This window comes from Tinamus guttatus, unplaced genomic scaffold, assembly GCF_059628265.1.
Source record: "Tinamus guttatus ecotype Peru unplaced genomic scaffold, ASM5962826v1 Tinamus_guttatus_pri_ptg000264l, whole genome shotgun sequence".
Lineage (NCBI taxonomy): Eukaryota > Metazoa > Chordata > Aves > Tinamiformes > Tinamidae > Tinamus > Tinamus guttatus.
This window is the reverse complement of record NW_028288798.1, coordinates 1,161,511-1,179,387: the sequence shown is the minus strand read 5'-3', so window position 1 is coordinate 1,179,387 and position 17,877 is coordinate 1,161,511. Positions and strand designations below refer to the sequence as shown.

Below are 17,877 nucleotides of genomic sequence, written 5' to 3'. Positions count from 1 at the left end.
GGAGGAACAGTGAGAGCTGTGACTGTTCAGTTGGGCTCTGCTCAAGGGGCAGCTTTGCAGAGGTTATACTGTGTTGCTCTAGGGAATTCCAAGGACTGTGTAATGGGCTCAGGAACTCCCTGGAGTACATTTCCTTGGCTGGCCCAGGGGATTTCTGTGCCTTTCTGGCAGCAGTAGAAAGATTCAGGTGGATGACAGAGACCTTGTGCTGCCGATGCCTCTTGTCGGTGCCCTGGAGGTGCTGACGGCACAAGAGGGTGGGCAGTCGGTTAGAAGAGTTTCTTTAAGCAATTACAGTGTTCCTTGGGAGCAGATAATGTGACCAAGAAAGCACAAAAGGGCCAGAGAATTGAAAGCACTTCTTTAAACATGAACTGGCTTAGCACTGTTGAATGAAGGCAGCTTCAGCATAGTTAAACCAGCTTTGGGTCTTCTGCAAAAACAAATCATCTTTGCTTATTCCGCAGGAGTGCTTCTGCTGACTTCTGTGATTTCTCTGAAATTTTTCATATAAAGGACTTAGACTCTATTGTAGAGTATATAGGTTGTAAAAGTAGCCGTACTGGACCTCATGGCGTTCTCCTCCACTCCATAGTTATTGCTATAACCTGTCCTGTGCAGTTCGGAAGTATTCCCTGTGGTGGAATGAGCAGATTTCAGACTTGCTCTTCTCTTCTCCTCATGTTGACCTAAGAAATGTCTTGGTTTGTGTTTTCCTTGTCTTGTCATGGAGGAAGCTTACAAACCATTTCCCAAGATATAAAATGGTAACTAGAAACATTCATTATGTTGCTCTTGTTATTTGACCCCAAGTGGCCAAACTGTACAGTTTAGTTAACACTTCCTCCTTCCTTGCCTTTAGGTTTTGGGAAGAACTTGAGGGACTAAAACTTGAAAGGTTTCTATGTCTAATTTATAGGATTATTTACTTAATTATTTATAAACCTACAAAAAACAGAGAAAACGAGCTGGTAACAACAGCTTGATTTATTCAATACTTCATTCTAACAACGTTGCAACACTGTTTTTGTGCAATAGGAAGTACCACACTTGACATACCACCACTTTTTTGCTAGATTAAGCAAAAGCCAGTTCTGAGAGCTGGTTGTGATTTTAGAAGAGTCAGAAAAGTTGATAGTTCTGTGGTGGAAGAAGCCAGTTTGGGGGAAAATATTATCCAAGTAAAAGCCAAAGTATTTTCTACTTTTTCTAAAGAGCTGATTGTTTTTTTTTTAATGTTTGTTTGTTTTTACATGAAGTTTACTCTTAGCTAGCCACTTATGGCTCTATTGAAGTAGAATATATAAATCAATCTGCTGCATATATCCCACAGTTTTCAGTTAGGGAGCTATTCTGCTTCTTCAAATAGTGGACACTGACCTTTATATCTTCAAAAAATAATGTTTGGTTGGCGTTTTTCCAACTAACTTCTATGGAACTCCATCAGTGTGTTCACATCACTAAACTTTATCAATTGCCTATTAATCAAGGTGTCATGTGAGCAATAATTCTTGGACTTCTCAACAGGATGGTGCATTTTTCCTCATTCCTGTCCCATCCATTCTCACAGGAAAATTCTTGGGTGCAAACTGCTTCTAGCTCATCTGTCAGAAAATTTAAGGGAAGTTAAAGCAAAAGCTACTCAAGATGCCACAAACTTTGGAGGAGATTGTTCAGAAGGTGCAGGTAGCATGGAAAGGCTGATGCAGTAAATCTCTGTCATCAGCGGTGCTGTAAACAGGAAGGGTGAAACAGGTCCTTGCTTGAGACCTGAGGCTTCTTAAAGCACGTGCAGCCCCACGCAGTAACTGCAGCTTCACATCTGCCAGACCTTCTCCAGTTGCAAACTAGCTGTTAAAAGCTCTTGTCTCCTACCCAGTTCAGCTCCCCAACAGAGTTCTTTTATGGGCTATTCTTAAAATAATGTCAAGGAGATGATGTAGGTGCATGTGTAGTGGATCTTTAGAGATCTTATATGTCCAGGGGCTTTGACTAGTGCACAGCCTCCCTGGCAGATCAGCTGGTTGCAAACTCCTGAGCAACAGGAACCAGCGGGCAGGAGCAGGAAGGGGTCAGGAACCCCTTAGGCTTCCTCCTGCACTGCGGATAAGGAGCATGCCCAAGCACTTGCCCTTCGTTGCCATTCTGACAGTGAGGATCCATCTGGATCTTTAGTTTGGTTGGTCTTTACAATGTATATAGTGAAAATTGTCCTAATGTTGGGCTGTGAAGATATTTATTTTACAACAGTCCTGACTTGAAATTACTTGCAGGTTGTTTTAATTCTCAAAAACTGCATGAAGAACTTACTGTAGCAGCTGTGTGCAGGATCCCTCAGTGCTTCCTCCTACAGAATGCATTTCCCTCACTAGCAGGTAGGCCCACCTGAGTGGGTGGCACTGCCAAGTAGTTGTAGCTACCACCAGCTGCAGGCTGTGTTCTGCCTTTGGTAAGAGCAGTGAGCTGCCGGCTTCACCAGCTAGGGAGTTAAGCGCAAGTGGACACAGCAAGCAAAAACACCACCTGCTGCCACTGCACCAGGCTAGCAGTGGGTGACCCATCACTCACCCTGTCTCTCTCTCCTGCTTTACCAGATCCTCAGAGTCTCCTTTTAGGAGCTTAGCTTGAACCAAAGCTGTCATCTACTAAGGCAACTGTTTATCTTTGTTTTCAATGTCAAACTCAGAGGGGTGTGGGCTGCTGCCTGCACCTGCAGGTGATGTGGCTCTAGTGAGGATAAGTATTAAAGTGTTAAATAGAATAACTTTTTTTTTGACCTTTCTGTTGCAGGTGGTGAAAACAATAGGCTTGCGAGAAGTGTGGTACTTTGGTCTTCAGTATGTGGACAACAAAGGGTTCCAGACTTGGCTGAAGCTAGATAAAAAGGTAACAGACTTTGGGCTAATTGCTGCTAAAAGTTAAAGCTTACATGGATTTGTGTTATTGGCTGTGACTTTATAATCTTAGTACCTGTTGTTGATTGTTCCTTAGCTCTCATAACTCGTGGATTATTTTTAGAAAGAACTTGGTGACCTCTATGGGAATTGCTTAGGTGAGGTCTGGCCTAGTGTGGGCTTGCTTTTTTTATTTTCTCTTCTTGAACTGTAAAAAGTCCTACTGCACTTCTCAGCACTTTGATGTTGTGTCTTTTTGGGCAGCAGTGGCTGGAGAACATCTTGACTTATAACAGTTTTAATCCTCCCTCAGTTGTGCAGTATCAGTTGCTGCGCTGATCAGAAAGAGCAGTTTACTTCTAGGCTGGGTAGGTGTAACACAGAGCTCAAGTGTTCCTCACGTGCCCCTGTTCATGGGGTTGCAGTCCATTTGAGAGCATCAACTCATTTGAGACTTGCAGTCCATTTGAGAGCATTTCTCTTGCTAGAGGCAGCCCAGGTATCATCTCAGTGTAGTGCAAGGGGTCTGTGTCAAATGCATATAATACCAGGTGAGTTTGTTATCTGATACAGCAAGGTAACATTCCTGGGTCACCAAAGTTGACTGTGCAAGCAGAATTTTCATAGCTTAGTTGTAAAGCACAATAAGTCTCCTCTGTGTTTTCATACCAGTGAGCAGCTAGAATTAAGGAATGTAGTAATTAGCTGAATTAGCTGTCAGTCACTTGCTCAGTATGAACTGGCAGGTGGTTTATTGGCTTTAGCCTTGGAATTTTTTTCCTCCGAAGACACAAAGTCTAATGCACCCTGCTCATCTGGTGCCAGCTGGCACAGCCTGCAGGAGCTAAGCTGGGCAGAGGCGGATGCTTCGCTCTGCAGCAGCACCTGTTTGTCGCTGTTATTTAAAGAAAAGGGATGGTAGGGAGTGTTGCTGCCTCTGTCTTCTAGAGGGTGGCTTCCCAAGCAGTTGCATAATACAGCACTCAAGTCCGATTAGCTCAAACTCTGCAGGCACTTTTATGTGGGTAGATGCTGGTGAAAGGACTTCTGTTTGTGTACGTGTGTATATGTGAAAGCTACTTACTCTCTTGCTTGCAGCCCTGCTCATTTGTTGTGTTGCCTCTGTCCTCAGGTTTCTGCTCAGGAAATCAGAAAGGAGAACCCCCTGCAGTTCAGATTCCGAGCCAAGTTCTTTCCAGAAGATGTGGCTGAAGAGCTGATTCAGGACATCACGCAGAAGCTCTTCTTCCTGCAGGTGAAGGAAGGGATCCTCAGCGATGAGATCTACTGTCCCCCTGAAACAGCAGTTCTCCTTGGCTCCTATGCCGTGCAGGCCAAGTTTGGAGACTACAGCAAAGATGTGCACAAGCCTGGATACCTTAGTTCAGAGCGTCTGATCCCCCAGAGGTGAAGGATTTTTTTCCCCTAGAATTTATATTCCAGTTAAATGCAAATTTTCATTGAATATTTATTTTTAATTTGAACTGTATGTATGTGGGGTTTTTTTCTTCATTTCTATGCACTGTATTACAGTACACTTTTGTCATCTTTGAGCAGGTTAGAGAGAGGAAGTGCACTTGGAGCTCAGCTTTTCTTTCTCAAATGGTACCACCTTGCTGTTAACCAACAGCATGAATGTCACCTTTTTAAGGAGCAGTTTGTTGTCATGAATGTGGCATCCCAGGAGAAGCTTGGAGTGTGCATCCTTAATTGTAATATGCAATCCTAGAAATAGCATATCTGGAAATGATAATTTGGGAGTGTGCAACCCATCCTCACACAGGCTAAGTGTATGTTAAGAGGAAACTGACTTGTGTTTATGCTTCCTGATTGCACTCCAAGCAGTGTGTCTAATTCCAGGAATGACACCGCCTTGTGCTCTGCCTTAACCCTGTGGTGTCTGTAGCATTGGTGTGATTCTTTTTGCAGTGTTCTGCTTATTCCTTTCATGCCCTTGGTCAGGAACCAGGAAGACACTTCACAGGATAAGAAAGCATTCTGAATTCATGCTGATAGCTCTGCTTCACAGAGTATGTCTCTGGGCTGAGCAGGATCTTCCTTTTGGCTCTAGGAAGATTTCTTAGTGAGACTAATTTTTGAGTAGAGCTGTAACAAAGATCACCATCAATATGTAGCCAAGCAAGAAGTCTAATCTCACTACATTCTCTTTTCCTGTGTTAGGGTGATGGACCAGCACAAGCTCTCCAGAGAGCAGTGGGAGGAGCGGATCCAGGTTTGGCATGCTGAACACAGCGGCATGCTCAAGTGAGTGCTTTTTATTGGTCCGCAGACTGGTCACTTTGATCCTTGTTAAATAGCCTTAAGTTTGTGGTTTTACGATATATTTTTAGAATAGAATCCAAGAGTGACTTGTGTGGGGGATCTCTGTGTATTTTCTAGTCCAGCATTGATTTGAATGGTAAAACTCATCAGAACTTGTACACTGCTCCTGAGAACAGTCCCTTAATTGGCTTCCTAAAAATTCCACACCCAAATATCTAGGTGTATGAGTGATGCCTTTGAGGGGATAAAATTAATGAATCTTAGATTCATTGGAGCATTTACTATGGAGAAAGTTTAGGTAAGGTATTGTTTCTGTTGACAGAGCCTTAGGGCAAGGATGAACTCTGGAAGAACTGAGTGTTACCGTATTTTTTTTTTTTTTCGGAAGATATTAGGGCTTGGTAGATGGGAGTAAAGGACATGAATGTGTGGTCAGGGTTGTAACACAATAACTCTTACAGTGAATCTCAAATGCTGAATGTTCAATTTTAAGTCCTCTGTTTGTGTGTGTTTAGGAGAAGTTACTTGTTTCTTCTGAGGAATTCTTGCTTTCTGAAGTAGTCAGGTAAATGAGAGGCTAATTTCTGCTCTTCTGTCTGCTTTAACCAGAGAGAATGCCATGCTGGAATACCTGAAGATTGCCCAAGACCTGGAGATGTATGGAATTAACTACTTTGAAATCAAGAATAAGAAAGGAACTGACCTCTGGCTGGGGGTCGATGCCCTGGGGCTCAACATCTATGAAAAGGATGATAAGTAAGGCTTTTGTTTCCACCTCTCATCAACCAGAGTGAGGGTTGCTGTGGGAGCCAAGTGGTGCTTCTCTCTTATAGGATCATGGTGAAGTTTAGGACTTTCTTGATGTCCAATTTCGGACATCAACAACAGGAGGTGAACCTATGGTTAGAAACGAGCTTTCCATCCATTTATGCATAAAGCCAATCCTTTCATGACTTTTCTGGGTTTTGTAGTCTGACTTGCTAATGGCTGCCTCCTGCCTAACATGAGAGGTGTCTGTTGTAAAATGCAGTCTGGTGAATAAATTGCACACAGCTGTAGAGATGAACTCCATGGTAAAGACAGTGCCAAGCTTTCCTAGAGACAGCTTGCCAGCTATGCCAGCAGTGAATACCTTACGAGAGCTTAGATTAACACATCCGCAGGGTGTGTGTGGACATGCAGGACCTGTCCTGTACTGAAGTTAATGATAGCTGTGTGTACTGCGGCATGTCCTTGAAAAGATAGGTTGTGGGGTGGACATGAAACCAAAGGCAGATAACACCCAGAATCCAGGGAGGAGCTAACCCGTGTAAGTTACCATTAATGAGTGCATTAAATGAGGTCTTTGCTGAGGTGTACATGGGTTTAATCAGCCCTTTCTGGCAAGGGCAGAGCCATTAGTAATTGAATGGTGGAGAAAGAGTTCAGAAATGAGACTGCATCCACTGAATGTGCATAAAAGGATGTTGTGAACAGTTGTGTTAAAGCCTGCAAGTCACTTGTGCTACTCCACAATGAGAAAGCGAGTGAAAATAGACATTTTCAAATGAAGAGTTGTTGTCAGGACTTCTTTTTTTTCTCTCTCTCTCTTTTTTTCTTTTCTTTTTTTTTTTTTTTTTAAGATTCCCTGTCCTTTTCTGAATTTGTAACAGAATCATTGTAACGCAAAATGGGTGAAATCCTCTCTGTCTTGGCAGGCAGAAATATTCAAACGCAACTCAAATATTAACTCTAACTCTGGAACTTCTTTTGAGATGGCAGAGAGAAATGTGTGGGAGTTTTTTTGTTTTTTATTTATTTGTTTGTTTTTTTCCCTTCTGCAATGTTAGTATGTGCTGTCACCCAGAAAACAAGGAGTGTCACTTGAAAGAAAGGTAGTTTCACTCATGTAATACCTCAGTCCTGAATGACTAGTCTTGCTATGTAACCAAGGTCACACAAACAGGTTTTTCGAGCTGCAAAATGAAGGCAGAATATAGCTCTTGACTGCAAAGAACTGTTAAGAGCGTTTGCAAACTGAATATAGCACTGGAATAAACTACATGTTTCTACCATACCCCTTGCTGCTATGCAAGTAGGTCTTTTGAGCAGATGTGGGGACTAGCAAAACAGTAATACATACCCCACCTTTGGTTTGTATGAGCAAAACCTAGGGGCTGGTGAAAAAACGAACATTGCATTGCTGAAAGCTGAGGAAAGTGAGACTATGCTATAGGTGAGCAAGCCTCTGTACGTCAGTGAATATCAGTAATCTGATATTCAGATTTAATCTGCAGTAGAAAGGTGAATCTAGTAAATGAGGTTTTGGTTGTCTCCCACTGTATTATGTGGGTTGAAGCTGTTAAATGAGCTAACACGAAGGACACTGGCACAATTACTCAATCCTAGTCTAATCAAATCATTTTCTTCTTTACATTCTTACATTATTATTATATTACATTCTTAATATTCCTTATGCTCTTGCACAATCTTGAAACTGAGTTACAGGTTAGGGAGTAGTAAATTCTGAGGAGGATATGCTTTATTCCTGAAGTATTTTTCTTTTTTTTGTTTGCTTGGTTTTTTGTTTGTTTAATGTTTGAACTAAACAAAATCATGCTAGATAATAGCTTTTTGTCTTTGAACATTAGGCAAATTCCTCCAAAATTGCAAGGTTTATTTCTTAACTGTTGAGCTCTGTAGAAATTCTTAAAGAGTTCTAGTGAATCACCATCATTTATACTTCTTTAAGTGCTAAGCATTAAATACTTGTGTCTTCAAGCTGTTTGCCAGGAGTAATTGTGAGTGCTTCAGAGTGTGTTCAGAGTCAGGGAAACTATTGATAGGGTCAGACTTTTTCTTATGCTATATTCAGAATGATGACATCTTCATTTTCATCTTATTGCATTACTCTAGCAAGGTGGCGCAAACTCTTATTATTATATATGAAAGGCAGAATTCTTAATTGTTAGATGCTATCTCTAGAGCACCTCTGCTAGCACCTCCCTTGGTAAGAGAAGAATAATGTGAGCTTAAACATAAAATGAAATATTGGGAGTGGGGTAGGTTAAAAAAATATTACAGTCAAATTATACAAACCCTTGAATTTGTTGCAGAACTGGGCAGGTACCTGAAAGTGAAATAGTGGAATAGCTTGGAAACATCTTATGAATAACTTGGTGCTTTCTGTATGCTTCAATCTGGAGAACTTAAAAAAGAAAAGAAACACTGAATGATTAGTGAGGTTTACTTTTGAACAAACTCACAGCCTGAACTCTTAAGCAGTGGGGAAGAGCTCAGAGCCAGGATGTGGCCTTTGTTGCAGGGGTGCTTTCACATAGGAGAGAATTGTGTGGCACAGCTTGTCGTACAACCAGCGTGTGCAGTTCTGCCTCGTGACTAGTGGGATGGGCTGAAAGGGCAGTTTACATGGAAGGAAAGAGCTAGGATCTCTGTGTTTTGGAAGCAAGGTGGCAAAACTTGTAGCACTGCTTAAAAATTCTTTCTTTCCTTCCAGGTTAACACCAAAGATTGGTTTCCCTTGGAGTGAAATCAGAAACATCTCTTTCAATGACAAGAAGTTTGTTATAAAACCTATTGACAAGAAGGCTCCTGTAAGTAGATCTAGTATGGATTCTTAGCTGTTGTGTAGGAACAACTAATCATGTTTCCTCTCAAAATGCAGTCATTGCTGAAGAGAAGCCAACTGCAGATACTCTAGATGCAAAATGAACCTCAGTACTTAGAGCATATTTAGAGCTCTCTGTTTTTCTGTTCAGTCTAGATAAAGAGCTTATATGTAACATGTCTCCATGTATGTAACATGGAGAAAGATATAGCTAATTTTATACTTAAATCTGAGATTTCTTCACTGATTTTGCAAGTCTTCGGTGTAGCCAGATTGTATTCTGAGACCGCTTCTGTTTTTTCTGGTGTACTGAAGTTGGTGGGTAACTTCTGAATTAAAAAACAAAATTAATGCAAATGCTACTGCAAAACCACACAAACACTTGCAATATCCCTTCTTAATACTCCTTGTTCTCTTCCACCCTGCTGAAACTTTGTAGAAGAAAATTTAAGAAAGAACCATGGTGTTTTATTGACCTTCTCATACTTGGACAAGTGGCAGACATATGACTTCAGTAAATAACTTAAATGTAACTACTTGTGAATGTGGCTTTTCAGTAGTTAAAAACATGTATTTTTAGAGTTGTTTCAGTAAAAAATCGGCAACTTATTTCAAGCTGTTGAGAACTACAGGTGGATTAACTGGTGTAGGTGTATTTCATTCTATCAGTCTTATGAAACTACTGGGACAGTAGAGAAAGACCATGGGGTTTGTTTGTGTTCTTGGTCTCTTTTTTGCCCCCTAGTAGATCGCCTCGGTGAATAAATACAGCCTGCAGCAATATTAAGTAGATTGGTTTTGGTAAAGGGTGATGGCTCAGGAATCTTTTTAACCAAAAAAGAAAAAAGTCTTCACAGTAATTGAAATGATGTGCTGCTAAACTATTGGAGAAGCATCCTTCCATCCAGATAGCAGCCTGGCTTTTGTAGGGGTGGTTTTCTTTTTGTAGTGCTGTGTAAATAACAAAACACCACACAAATTGGAAGCTCATTTCTGCCAGGGCTGGATTGCTCAATAGAAGAGCCCCCTTGTGATCATGGGTGCGTCACGCACGGTGCTAAACATGAACCTCCTGTTCTGGAATGCAGCTCTCCATCCACAGCCCAACAGTAAATCTGGCCAGGTTTGAAATGGAAAGCTTTTAAAAAGAGGCTGAGACAGAAAGATGTTAATTCTAAAAACCTCAGCTGCGTTTCCTTGCTTTGTGGTCTCAGTTGTCCTTTTCTCTCTGGGTGTTGTTATGATTAAAGCTATGTATCGAAGAGAAGAATTCATCTGGACCCTCATTTTTAGCATTCAGGAAGTTGTCTGGACCATTTCATATGACTGTCTCACCTTCAGAAAAGGCAAGCGCTAACTCAGTGCACTGTCAATGCAGGATTGAAGTTACCCTTTAATTTAGAGGATTGTACATGTCAGTGTTTAAATGGACATTAATTTAATGGGTAGAGTCCTTGCTTGGAATAAACTTTCTAGATTTTAGGCCTGGCTGCCCACATATTTCAGCATCTTCAGCATGGGATCCTCAGTGTTCCCAGTTATGCTGCAGCAGCGGGAGGCTGGGATGAGGAAATGCAGGGTATACTTTTGTGTTCCTTTGTGAACGCTTTGTCCCTTGGTTACAGCGTTCAAGGTCAAACACAGCCACCTTCCATGGCTTCAGCTTTTGCTTTCATTGAGGTGAACATTGCTTGGTACACATTCTTTACAATGTACACAAACGGTTTCTAAAATTACTTGTCAGAAGCAGGAGAGTTGATGAATAGCCTACAGCCCCAGTTGGTTCCAGGCTTGAGCAGCTTAGAGCCTCTCCAGCAGGATTATTGGGGAGGGGAAGCACAACACACCTTGGCTGGCTGCATCTTTTGAAACTGGTATGTGATTAAGTCAAGAAAAATATTTTGAAGAGAACCTGTCCTTGTCAGTCAAGTCATGCTGAAATTTATAGAGCCTGGATCGCCTTTCAGTGTTTCTAGTGTAACTTCCAGTTTTTCCAGAGATAGCTACAACTTGTGCTTTTGAACCCAGGCCCACGGTTGATGCTGCCCTACCAAAGCTTGCAGCCCTTGTATGCCCCACTTCCATTCCTCTCCTTGCTATCAGTGAGAGCAATCTGAAGGAATGGAAATTCTTCTGGTGGTATTATCCATTGCCATTATTGCCATCCATACAATACACAGAAAAACAGCACAGAAATGCAGAGTGTGTTCATCATGTAAGCTCAGACTACACTGTGAGCTATAAATAGTTGTGGAGTCTTAAGTGATCAGGCAGGTGAAGTGTGGCCCTTAGTCTGCCTTTCTTGGCACGCTTGCTTCTGGAAGAGCCAGTCTGGTGTGATTTCTGAAAAAGATTGTTTATAACGTAGATGATAAGGAATGTGGGCTGTTCTGTTTGCAGAACAAGAAACTTTCAATTCCCTCAGGTTTCAGTGCTGCTTGTAACCTAATATTCAGTAGTAGTAGGTTTTGGAGGTTTGCTGTTTTTACTTCTTTGATGGTATTATAACAGCCTAGATGAACTTCATTAAGGAATGCAATGGAGAGGAAAGAATAATATTGGAGGATATTTCTGCATGGTGGGGACTTCACCTTTCTCTGAAATGAGCACAGATGATGCTTTGAATTTTGACTGTCATATCCTAACATGTTATTTTAACAATCCATTTCTGCTCTTCCAGGCAGAAGACAGAGCAAACCTGAAAAGTCATAACTGCTTATTCACACGTTGTCTTAGTGCTAGAGGTACACAGGTTGCCCAAGTGGTCAACTGCTGGCCCAGAACATTCTGTAACAGTTTAAAACTCCAGGATTCTCCCCTAAACAGAGATATTTATAGGGTTGTTGATGATACTGGCAGTTCCTGCCACTACATTTAAATAATCTGTGTATGTCTCAGTCACCATGAGGCTAGTGATGAGATGACACATCTGCAGTCAGTTGGTAGAAGAGAAAATGTGTAGACAGCTGTGCCTGAAAGACTGACTGTGGTCTCTCTCTTCTAGGATTTTGTGTTTTATGCCCCTCGTCTGAGAATAAACAAGAGGATCCTACAGCTCTGCATGGGCAACCACGAGCTGTATATGCGGCGCAGGAAGCCAGACACTATTGAGGTGCAACAGATGAAAGCCCAGGCCCGGGAGGAGAAGCACCAGAAGCAAATGGAAAGGTGAGCCTGAATGCGGCCAGCAGGACAGTGGGACAGGGGTGAACGATGCCAAACTGCCAGGGCTGAGCAGACAGCTGCGCCTGCAGGCAGCAGCAGGTCACGGCACGTGGGTTTCGCTCGGTTAGGTTGAGAGCTGTCCCACTTCCAGCGAGGTTTACGCTGGCCCTGCAGCTCCCAGGGAGGTGGCTCGGGTCGCACGACTGGGTACGACCTGCTCGTGCCTCCGGTGTGCGTAGCCTGCCAGCGCACTGGACATGTCAGCGCTGCAGGCTGCAGGGGGACGTGTGAGGAAATGTACAGCAGGCCAGCCCACACAGTCGTGTTCACCCAGGGAGGGTTTTCTCTGCGTTGTTTGTTAGGACCTGGCTTGTGTGTTGGACCCTGGGATGGCTGGGAGTAAGGGGAAAACTTCATCTTGTGCGTGTGAAATGGCAAGAGAGGGCTGAAAGACCTCTGATAGGCAATTAAAAGGGAGTCATGAATCCTTTGGACTTTAGCCACTGTCTCTGCGTTGTTTATGATCAAGCAATCATGCTGCCTTCTCCTGTGTTTGCAACTTGTTATTCTTTATTCCTTCACTGCTCTTGCTTTTATAGCTCCTTGATTTTCCCTGAGATAGAAGTAACAAAACAACTTTCTTCTGCAGCATACTACACAGTCCTGGTTTTCTATATCTGCCTCTAGTAGTTACTTGGTGTTTTTAATTTCTGAGGCAGGCAACAAAATACAAATATTCTTAGGAAACAGGGTATCCAAAATTCAACAAAAATCCCAAAGTGTTAAATAACTGCCTATATGTATTTCTCTTTTATAGCAAGTTATATTCCCTTATTTTGCAACAGTCTCATAGTTGCTTCCCATTGAACTGCCTAGAGAAGAGTCCAGCCAACTTGCTTGCCTTGCTGTAGCTTAGCTCTGAGAATAACCTTGAAGTGTGAAATCTACTTAACAGGCAACAACTAGAAAATGAAAAGAAGAGGAGGGAAACAATTGAGAGGGAGAAAGAACAAATGCTGAGGGAGAAGGAGGAGCTGCTGTTGAGGCTACAAGAGTACGAAGTGAAGACTCAGAAAGCAGAGAAAGGTAAAGTGCTTGTGCTGGCTGACATGCATGCTGCAGAAGGGTGGTGTGGATCGCTGCCCTTGCTTAGCCCGGCTGCTGTGACACGGGCTCTCCTGGCAAGGCATGGAGTGGCTGCCAGTGGGGACAGGCTCCCTGCACGGGAGCTGGGCAGGGCAGCCCCCTCGCTCCTTCCCATGGGTGCTCGCGTGAAACCTGCTGGCTCCTGTGGGCAGCAGAGCAGTGCAACAGCGCAGCTGGGAGCAGACTCCATCCCCGCTGCCAGGAGGATGCATCCTGTGTTCTCCCAGAGCAGTGAGCTCCTGGGGCAGGGCTCAGCTCTTAAGTGCTTTTTGCTTAACTCCTAGTAAGAAAAGTAGTTTGGGACCAGGGTTTTCCAGCAAAACTGAAGGTTCTGTTTTAGTACACAGATTGAACAGATTGGAGACATCTGCTCCTTAGAGTAAACTGTCAGTTAAAGGCAACAGAAACATGTTGGTGTCACCGACTTAGTGCCATTGTCTTGTCGAAGATTTAATTGTAAAAAGCAGCTGACTTTGAATTCAATTGAGTTGAATTTGATACTTGATATATCCTGCAATGCTGCTTTGACAACACATGGTGATGAGGCTGGAGTTGGGCACTTGATACTACCTAAAAGGCCATCTGTAGTTCCTACATTTTGGTCAGACCTGGGGACTAACAACGTTGAATCACCTCTTTCCAGAGCTCTCGGATCAGATCCAAAGAGCTGTTCAGCTGGAGGAGGAGAGGCGACGAGCCCAGATGGAAGCAGAACGCTTGGAAGCCGATCGTTTGGCTGCTCTCCAGGCCAAGGAAGAGCTGGAAAGACAGGCTATTGACCAGATAAAGAGCCAGGAACAGCTGGTAAGACCCAGTCGTTTTGATGCTAAGATATATACCAGGTCATTACTATTCCCTCCGAACAAGGCAAAGCCAGGAACCAGTGCAGTATGCTGTGTGATAGCATCACTCTAGCACTGGTTTCTGTCACAAGCAATGTGCTTTTCATTCTTAATTTTCTGTTTAGTCTGTATCACAGTGGAATGTAACACTCAACTCTTTTCTCAGTCAAAAAAAAAATTTTAAGAGTTCTTATAATTTCAGTTTTGTTATTCAACAGGCTACGGAGCTCGCAGAGTATACAGCTAAGATTGCACTCCTTGAGGAGGCCAGGAAGCGTAAAGAGACTGAGGTTGAAGAGTGGCAACTCAGAGTGAGTATCTTTGGTTTGCAAAGTTGTGCTGAAATTCTGCATTTGAGCCTACCATGGTGTTTGGCCTGCTACAGCTGTTCTGAACATGTGGGGAGAAACATCCTTACACCAGCAGAAAAGGGTAGAGTTATGTGATGAATTTGTGGGATGTCTCCAGAACAGCCTTCTTCCAACAAGCCTATTGTTTAGTCAAAATTCAAAATGGAAACATGTATAAAAACCAAAAAAAAAAAAAAAAAAAAAAGTGATTGTTTTCTTGGAGCCACAGAGAGGGAAAAGGGTACATGTACAAGTGGTGCATTTACTCCATGATGGAATGTCTGAAAACATGACATCAATGAAAAGAAAGTGCAAGTGCAGCCACACCACAGGTAACAGTGACTTGCTGGGTCTGGAGAGCTGAATAATTTGCTGCAGTAAAACCATGAAAAATGCTGCAAGACTGAGTGCCTGGTCCCAGTGTCTTGGCAGCTTCAGATTGAATAGGAGGGTGGAATCACCAGACAAGCAAGGAGCCCAATTTCATTCGGAATGGAAACTCAGGAAAAGAAGTTCTTGCTCTGTTGAACTTATATTTACAACATACAGCTGTTCAAATGGCGAACAGAACAAAGATAAATGTAACTTCCTAGGAAGATTGATTGCTTAGATCCCCTGCATGTTGCACAGTGGATGATGGCACCCCTCACTAGCAAGAAACTTTGGCATGGGAATGTAATGAAACAGTCTCTGCCAGCTGCAGAGGGTGGCGACTTCCTCGTTTTGTCCATTTGGTCGCAGAAGGCAGAACTGGGACTATAAGTGTCAAAAGTATTCATTAAGCTTATTTAGGCCAGGAACACATTAAAATGTCTTCTTTTCCAAAGGCTAAGGAAGCCCAGGATGATCTGGTAAAGACGAAGGAGGAGCTACAGTTGGTAATGACTGCTCCCCCTCCACCACCCCTGCCCGTCTACGAGCCTGTGAACTACCACGTCCACGACAACTTGCATGACGAAGGCTCCGAGTACTCTGCCTACAGTGCAGAGTTCTCCAGCGAGGGGATCAGGGATGACCGCAATGAGGAGAAACGTATTACTGAAGCAGAGAAGAATGAACGTGTACAGAGGCAGTTGAGGGTAAGAAAGTGTTTGGAGAAGAGGGGAAGTAATAAAGCAAATTGTCCCTGGAAAATGGATTATTTAACCACTTGGCTAAACACACACAGAGCGATAGTTTCTCTTCCTTTTCAGTTTTTGTAAGGCAGTCTGCATCAATAACAAAAGACATAAAGATTATTCTCACTGTTCAGATTTCATGCCTGACGAATGTTTCTTGTATCTCAGTGTTTACAGGCACCATTTGTTGCATCTGTGTCACTATCTGCAGCAGCCTAAGGGCTGCCACACATCACCAAAAGTTCTCTTTTCATGAGTTGCACAGCTTCTCATGTGTAGTTGTAGTCACAATCCTCTCTTTTTAATGTTGCAGACGCTGACAGATGAGCTGGCCCAGGCTAGAGATGAAAACAAGAGGACCCACAATGATATTATCCACTCAGAGAACATGCGGCAGGGACGCGACAAGTACAAGACACTGCGGCAAATCCGGCAAGGCAACACCAAGCAGAGGATTGACGAGTTTGAGGCCATGTAACATCATATTACAGCAAGGCAGGACTGTGGGAGAGGCAGATCTTAATGCTGTGTTCTTGTTTGGGGGGGGTTGCTTTCTTGTGTCTTTTGTTTTTCTTGAGCAGGGGTCACTGTATGATGTATTTATCAACTGTTCTCTAAACGCAGAGGCTTTTGACTCTCCTCTTTATCCCCTACCAGCCACTAAATTTGGTGTGGTTAAAAAATTGTCATTCCACTGATCTTGGTAACTCCTGCTTAGTGCCAAAAGGCCTTACATTGCATAACCCTTTAAGCAAGGCAAAGGCTGATAGGCCGTGCTTCTAGTCGAAGATACATGTCCTGTGGCAGGTGCTGGATTCAGTTGGTCTAAAAATAAGCAATTGTGGATGAATTTTGTGCCATATGTCTTTATTGCTTTTGTTTGTTTTGTTTTGTTTTTAGTTAGAGCATGAAGACTGTTGAGAAGATAGACTGTAGAACTTGGGCTGTCCAAGAACCTGTGTGCATGCACACGAGGGTGCCTGCACACCCTGATTTTTGTTTTTGTTTTTTCTCCCTCTCCTTCCCCCTGCACCCTCAAAAAAAGACAACCGACAACACCTGAGAACTAGTTCACTTAGAAGTGAGGCTCTTCGGTTTCTCCTGTCAGTTGGAGAGATTCTGCAGTGATGGCTCAGAAACGTGGCATAGGAATTTTCTTTCCTACCCTCCTTGAACAACAACCAGGCAAAGGCTTTGCTGGAATCTAATACACTACCACGTTTACATTCCAGCTTCAATACTGATCAGTTTTAGTGTAGTATTTATATATATATATATAAAACCAGGTAATACATGGATTTTAATACTAGTTTAAAAGGGAAAATGTTTTGCTCTGTATATTTTGTTACTTTTCAGATTTTTAGAGATGCAAGTCTTACTAAATGCCTAGATAACACGTAGTCTGATGTACTGCAATAGCAGTATAACCAATTATTTACTATAAAGCATTATTTGTAAAGATCATTTTTGTACTTAATGAAATTGTGATATGTAAACATGATCCAATATATACAATTTTACTGCACCTATTTTTCTAACAAATTTTCTAATTTTTTAAATGTTTGATTTAAAGTTTCAGACTCCAAACATGAAGGGACTGTTTGTTTATATCACAGTTGTATTCTCTCTATTAGAGAGCATTTCTGTGATCACTCCTTCCTCACTAATATTCCCCTTTCTTTGAAAATCTGTTAGAAAGTGAGATACAGTATGTTGTCAGCTCTTCCATTTACAACATCTATGCTGCTTTGTACTCGAGTTGAATCTTATTGTGTGTGTGTTTTTTTTTTTTTTAATGTTATTTGCAGCAGCACACATCTAAATAAAAGATCTGCAAGGTAACAAAGGACTTGGAGTTGAGTTTGTTTTGTATGGGGTGTGTTTTGTGTGAAGTGCTGCTGCCATTTCAGTTCCTAAGTTTAGCATATGAATCTGTATGTCTAACTTATGTCCCTATGAAAATGCATAATGACCTGGGATAGTAGTAAAGGATAATACTTGTTATAAGGATCATTTTGATGCTCCTCACTGAAGAGGTAAAACCATAGCGCTAGTTACAGCCGCATGGATGTTCTTTTCATGGCAGCAGTTAAACTCCATCTAGTTGGTGTTTCTCTCTAAGTTGCATGTGGTGCAACAAAATCGGAGTGAAAGCCCCTAGTCCCCTTCAGGATAGGGGCTCGGCATTTGTCATCTCTAAAGTATTACCATCTATGATTACAATTAAACAATAACTAAAATAGCCACATATCTGTACACAGAAATGGAAAGCTGCATATCACATGGCTAAGATTGCCTTGCTAGCATGATGCATTTCAGACTGGACTTATGACCCCTGAAGAAATAAGACTTGCCTTATATTAATACTTACTATATATTGAATCTAGAGACACAAGCAACAAAACCTCAACTTTCGGAGAATTAAAACCTTAAGCGCATCACACACCTTTGAACAGGTAACTTTATTCCCTA

The 17,877-nt window shown here is 42.3% G+C and overlaps 1 protein-coding gene across 1 annotated transcript in view; it reads left to right on the top strand.

Moving 5' to 3' along the window:
- The window catches only part of EZR (ezrin), a 34,230-nt gene extending 17,179 nt beyond the window's left edge, over window positions 1-17,051 (top strand). Inside the window, exons 3-13 of the mRNA XM_088527204.1 lie at window positions 2,791-2,886; window positions 4,027-4,301; window positions 5,076-5,159; window positions 5,787-5,933; window positions 8,674-8,770; window positions 11,789-11,952; window positions 12,905-13,035; window positions 13,739-13,899; window positions 14,156-14,248; window positions 15,115-15,366; window positions 15,719-17,051. Coding sequence (XP_088383330.1) covers window positions 2,791-2,886; window positions 4,027-4,301; window positions 5,076-5,159; window positions 5,787-5,933; window positions 8,674-8,770; window positions 11,789-11,952; window positions 12,905-13,035; window positions 13,739-13,899; window positions 14,156-14,248; window positions 15,115-15,366; window positions 15,719-15,883 — 1,665 coding nt within the window. The 3' untranslated portion in view covers window positions 15,884-17,051. The remainder of the gene's footprint in view (window positions 1-2,790; window positions 2,887-4,026; window positions 4,302-5,075; window positions 5,160-5,786; window positions 5,934-8,673; window positions 8,771-11,788; window positions 11,953-12,904; window positions 13,036-13,738; window positions 13,900-14,155; window positions 14,249-15,114; window positions 15,367-15,718) is intronic.
- Window positions 17,052-17,877: the final 826 nt, after the last annotated feature.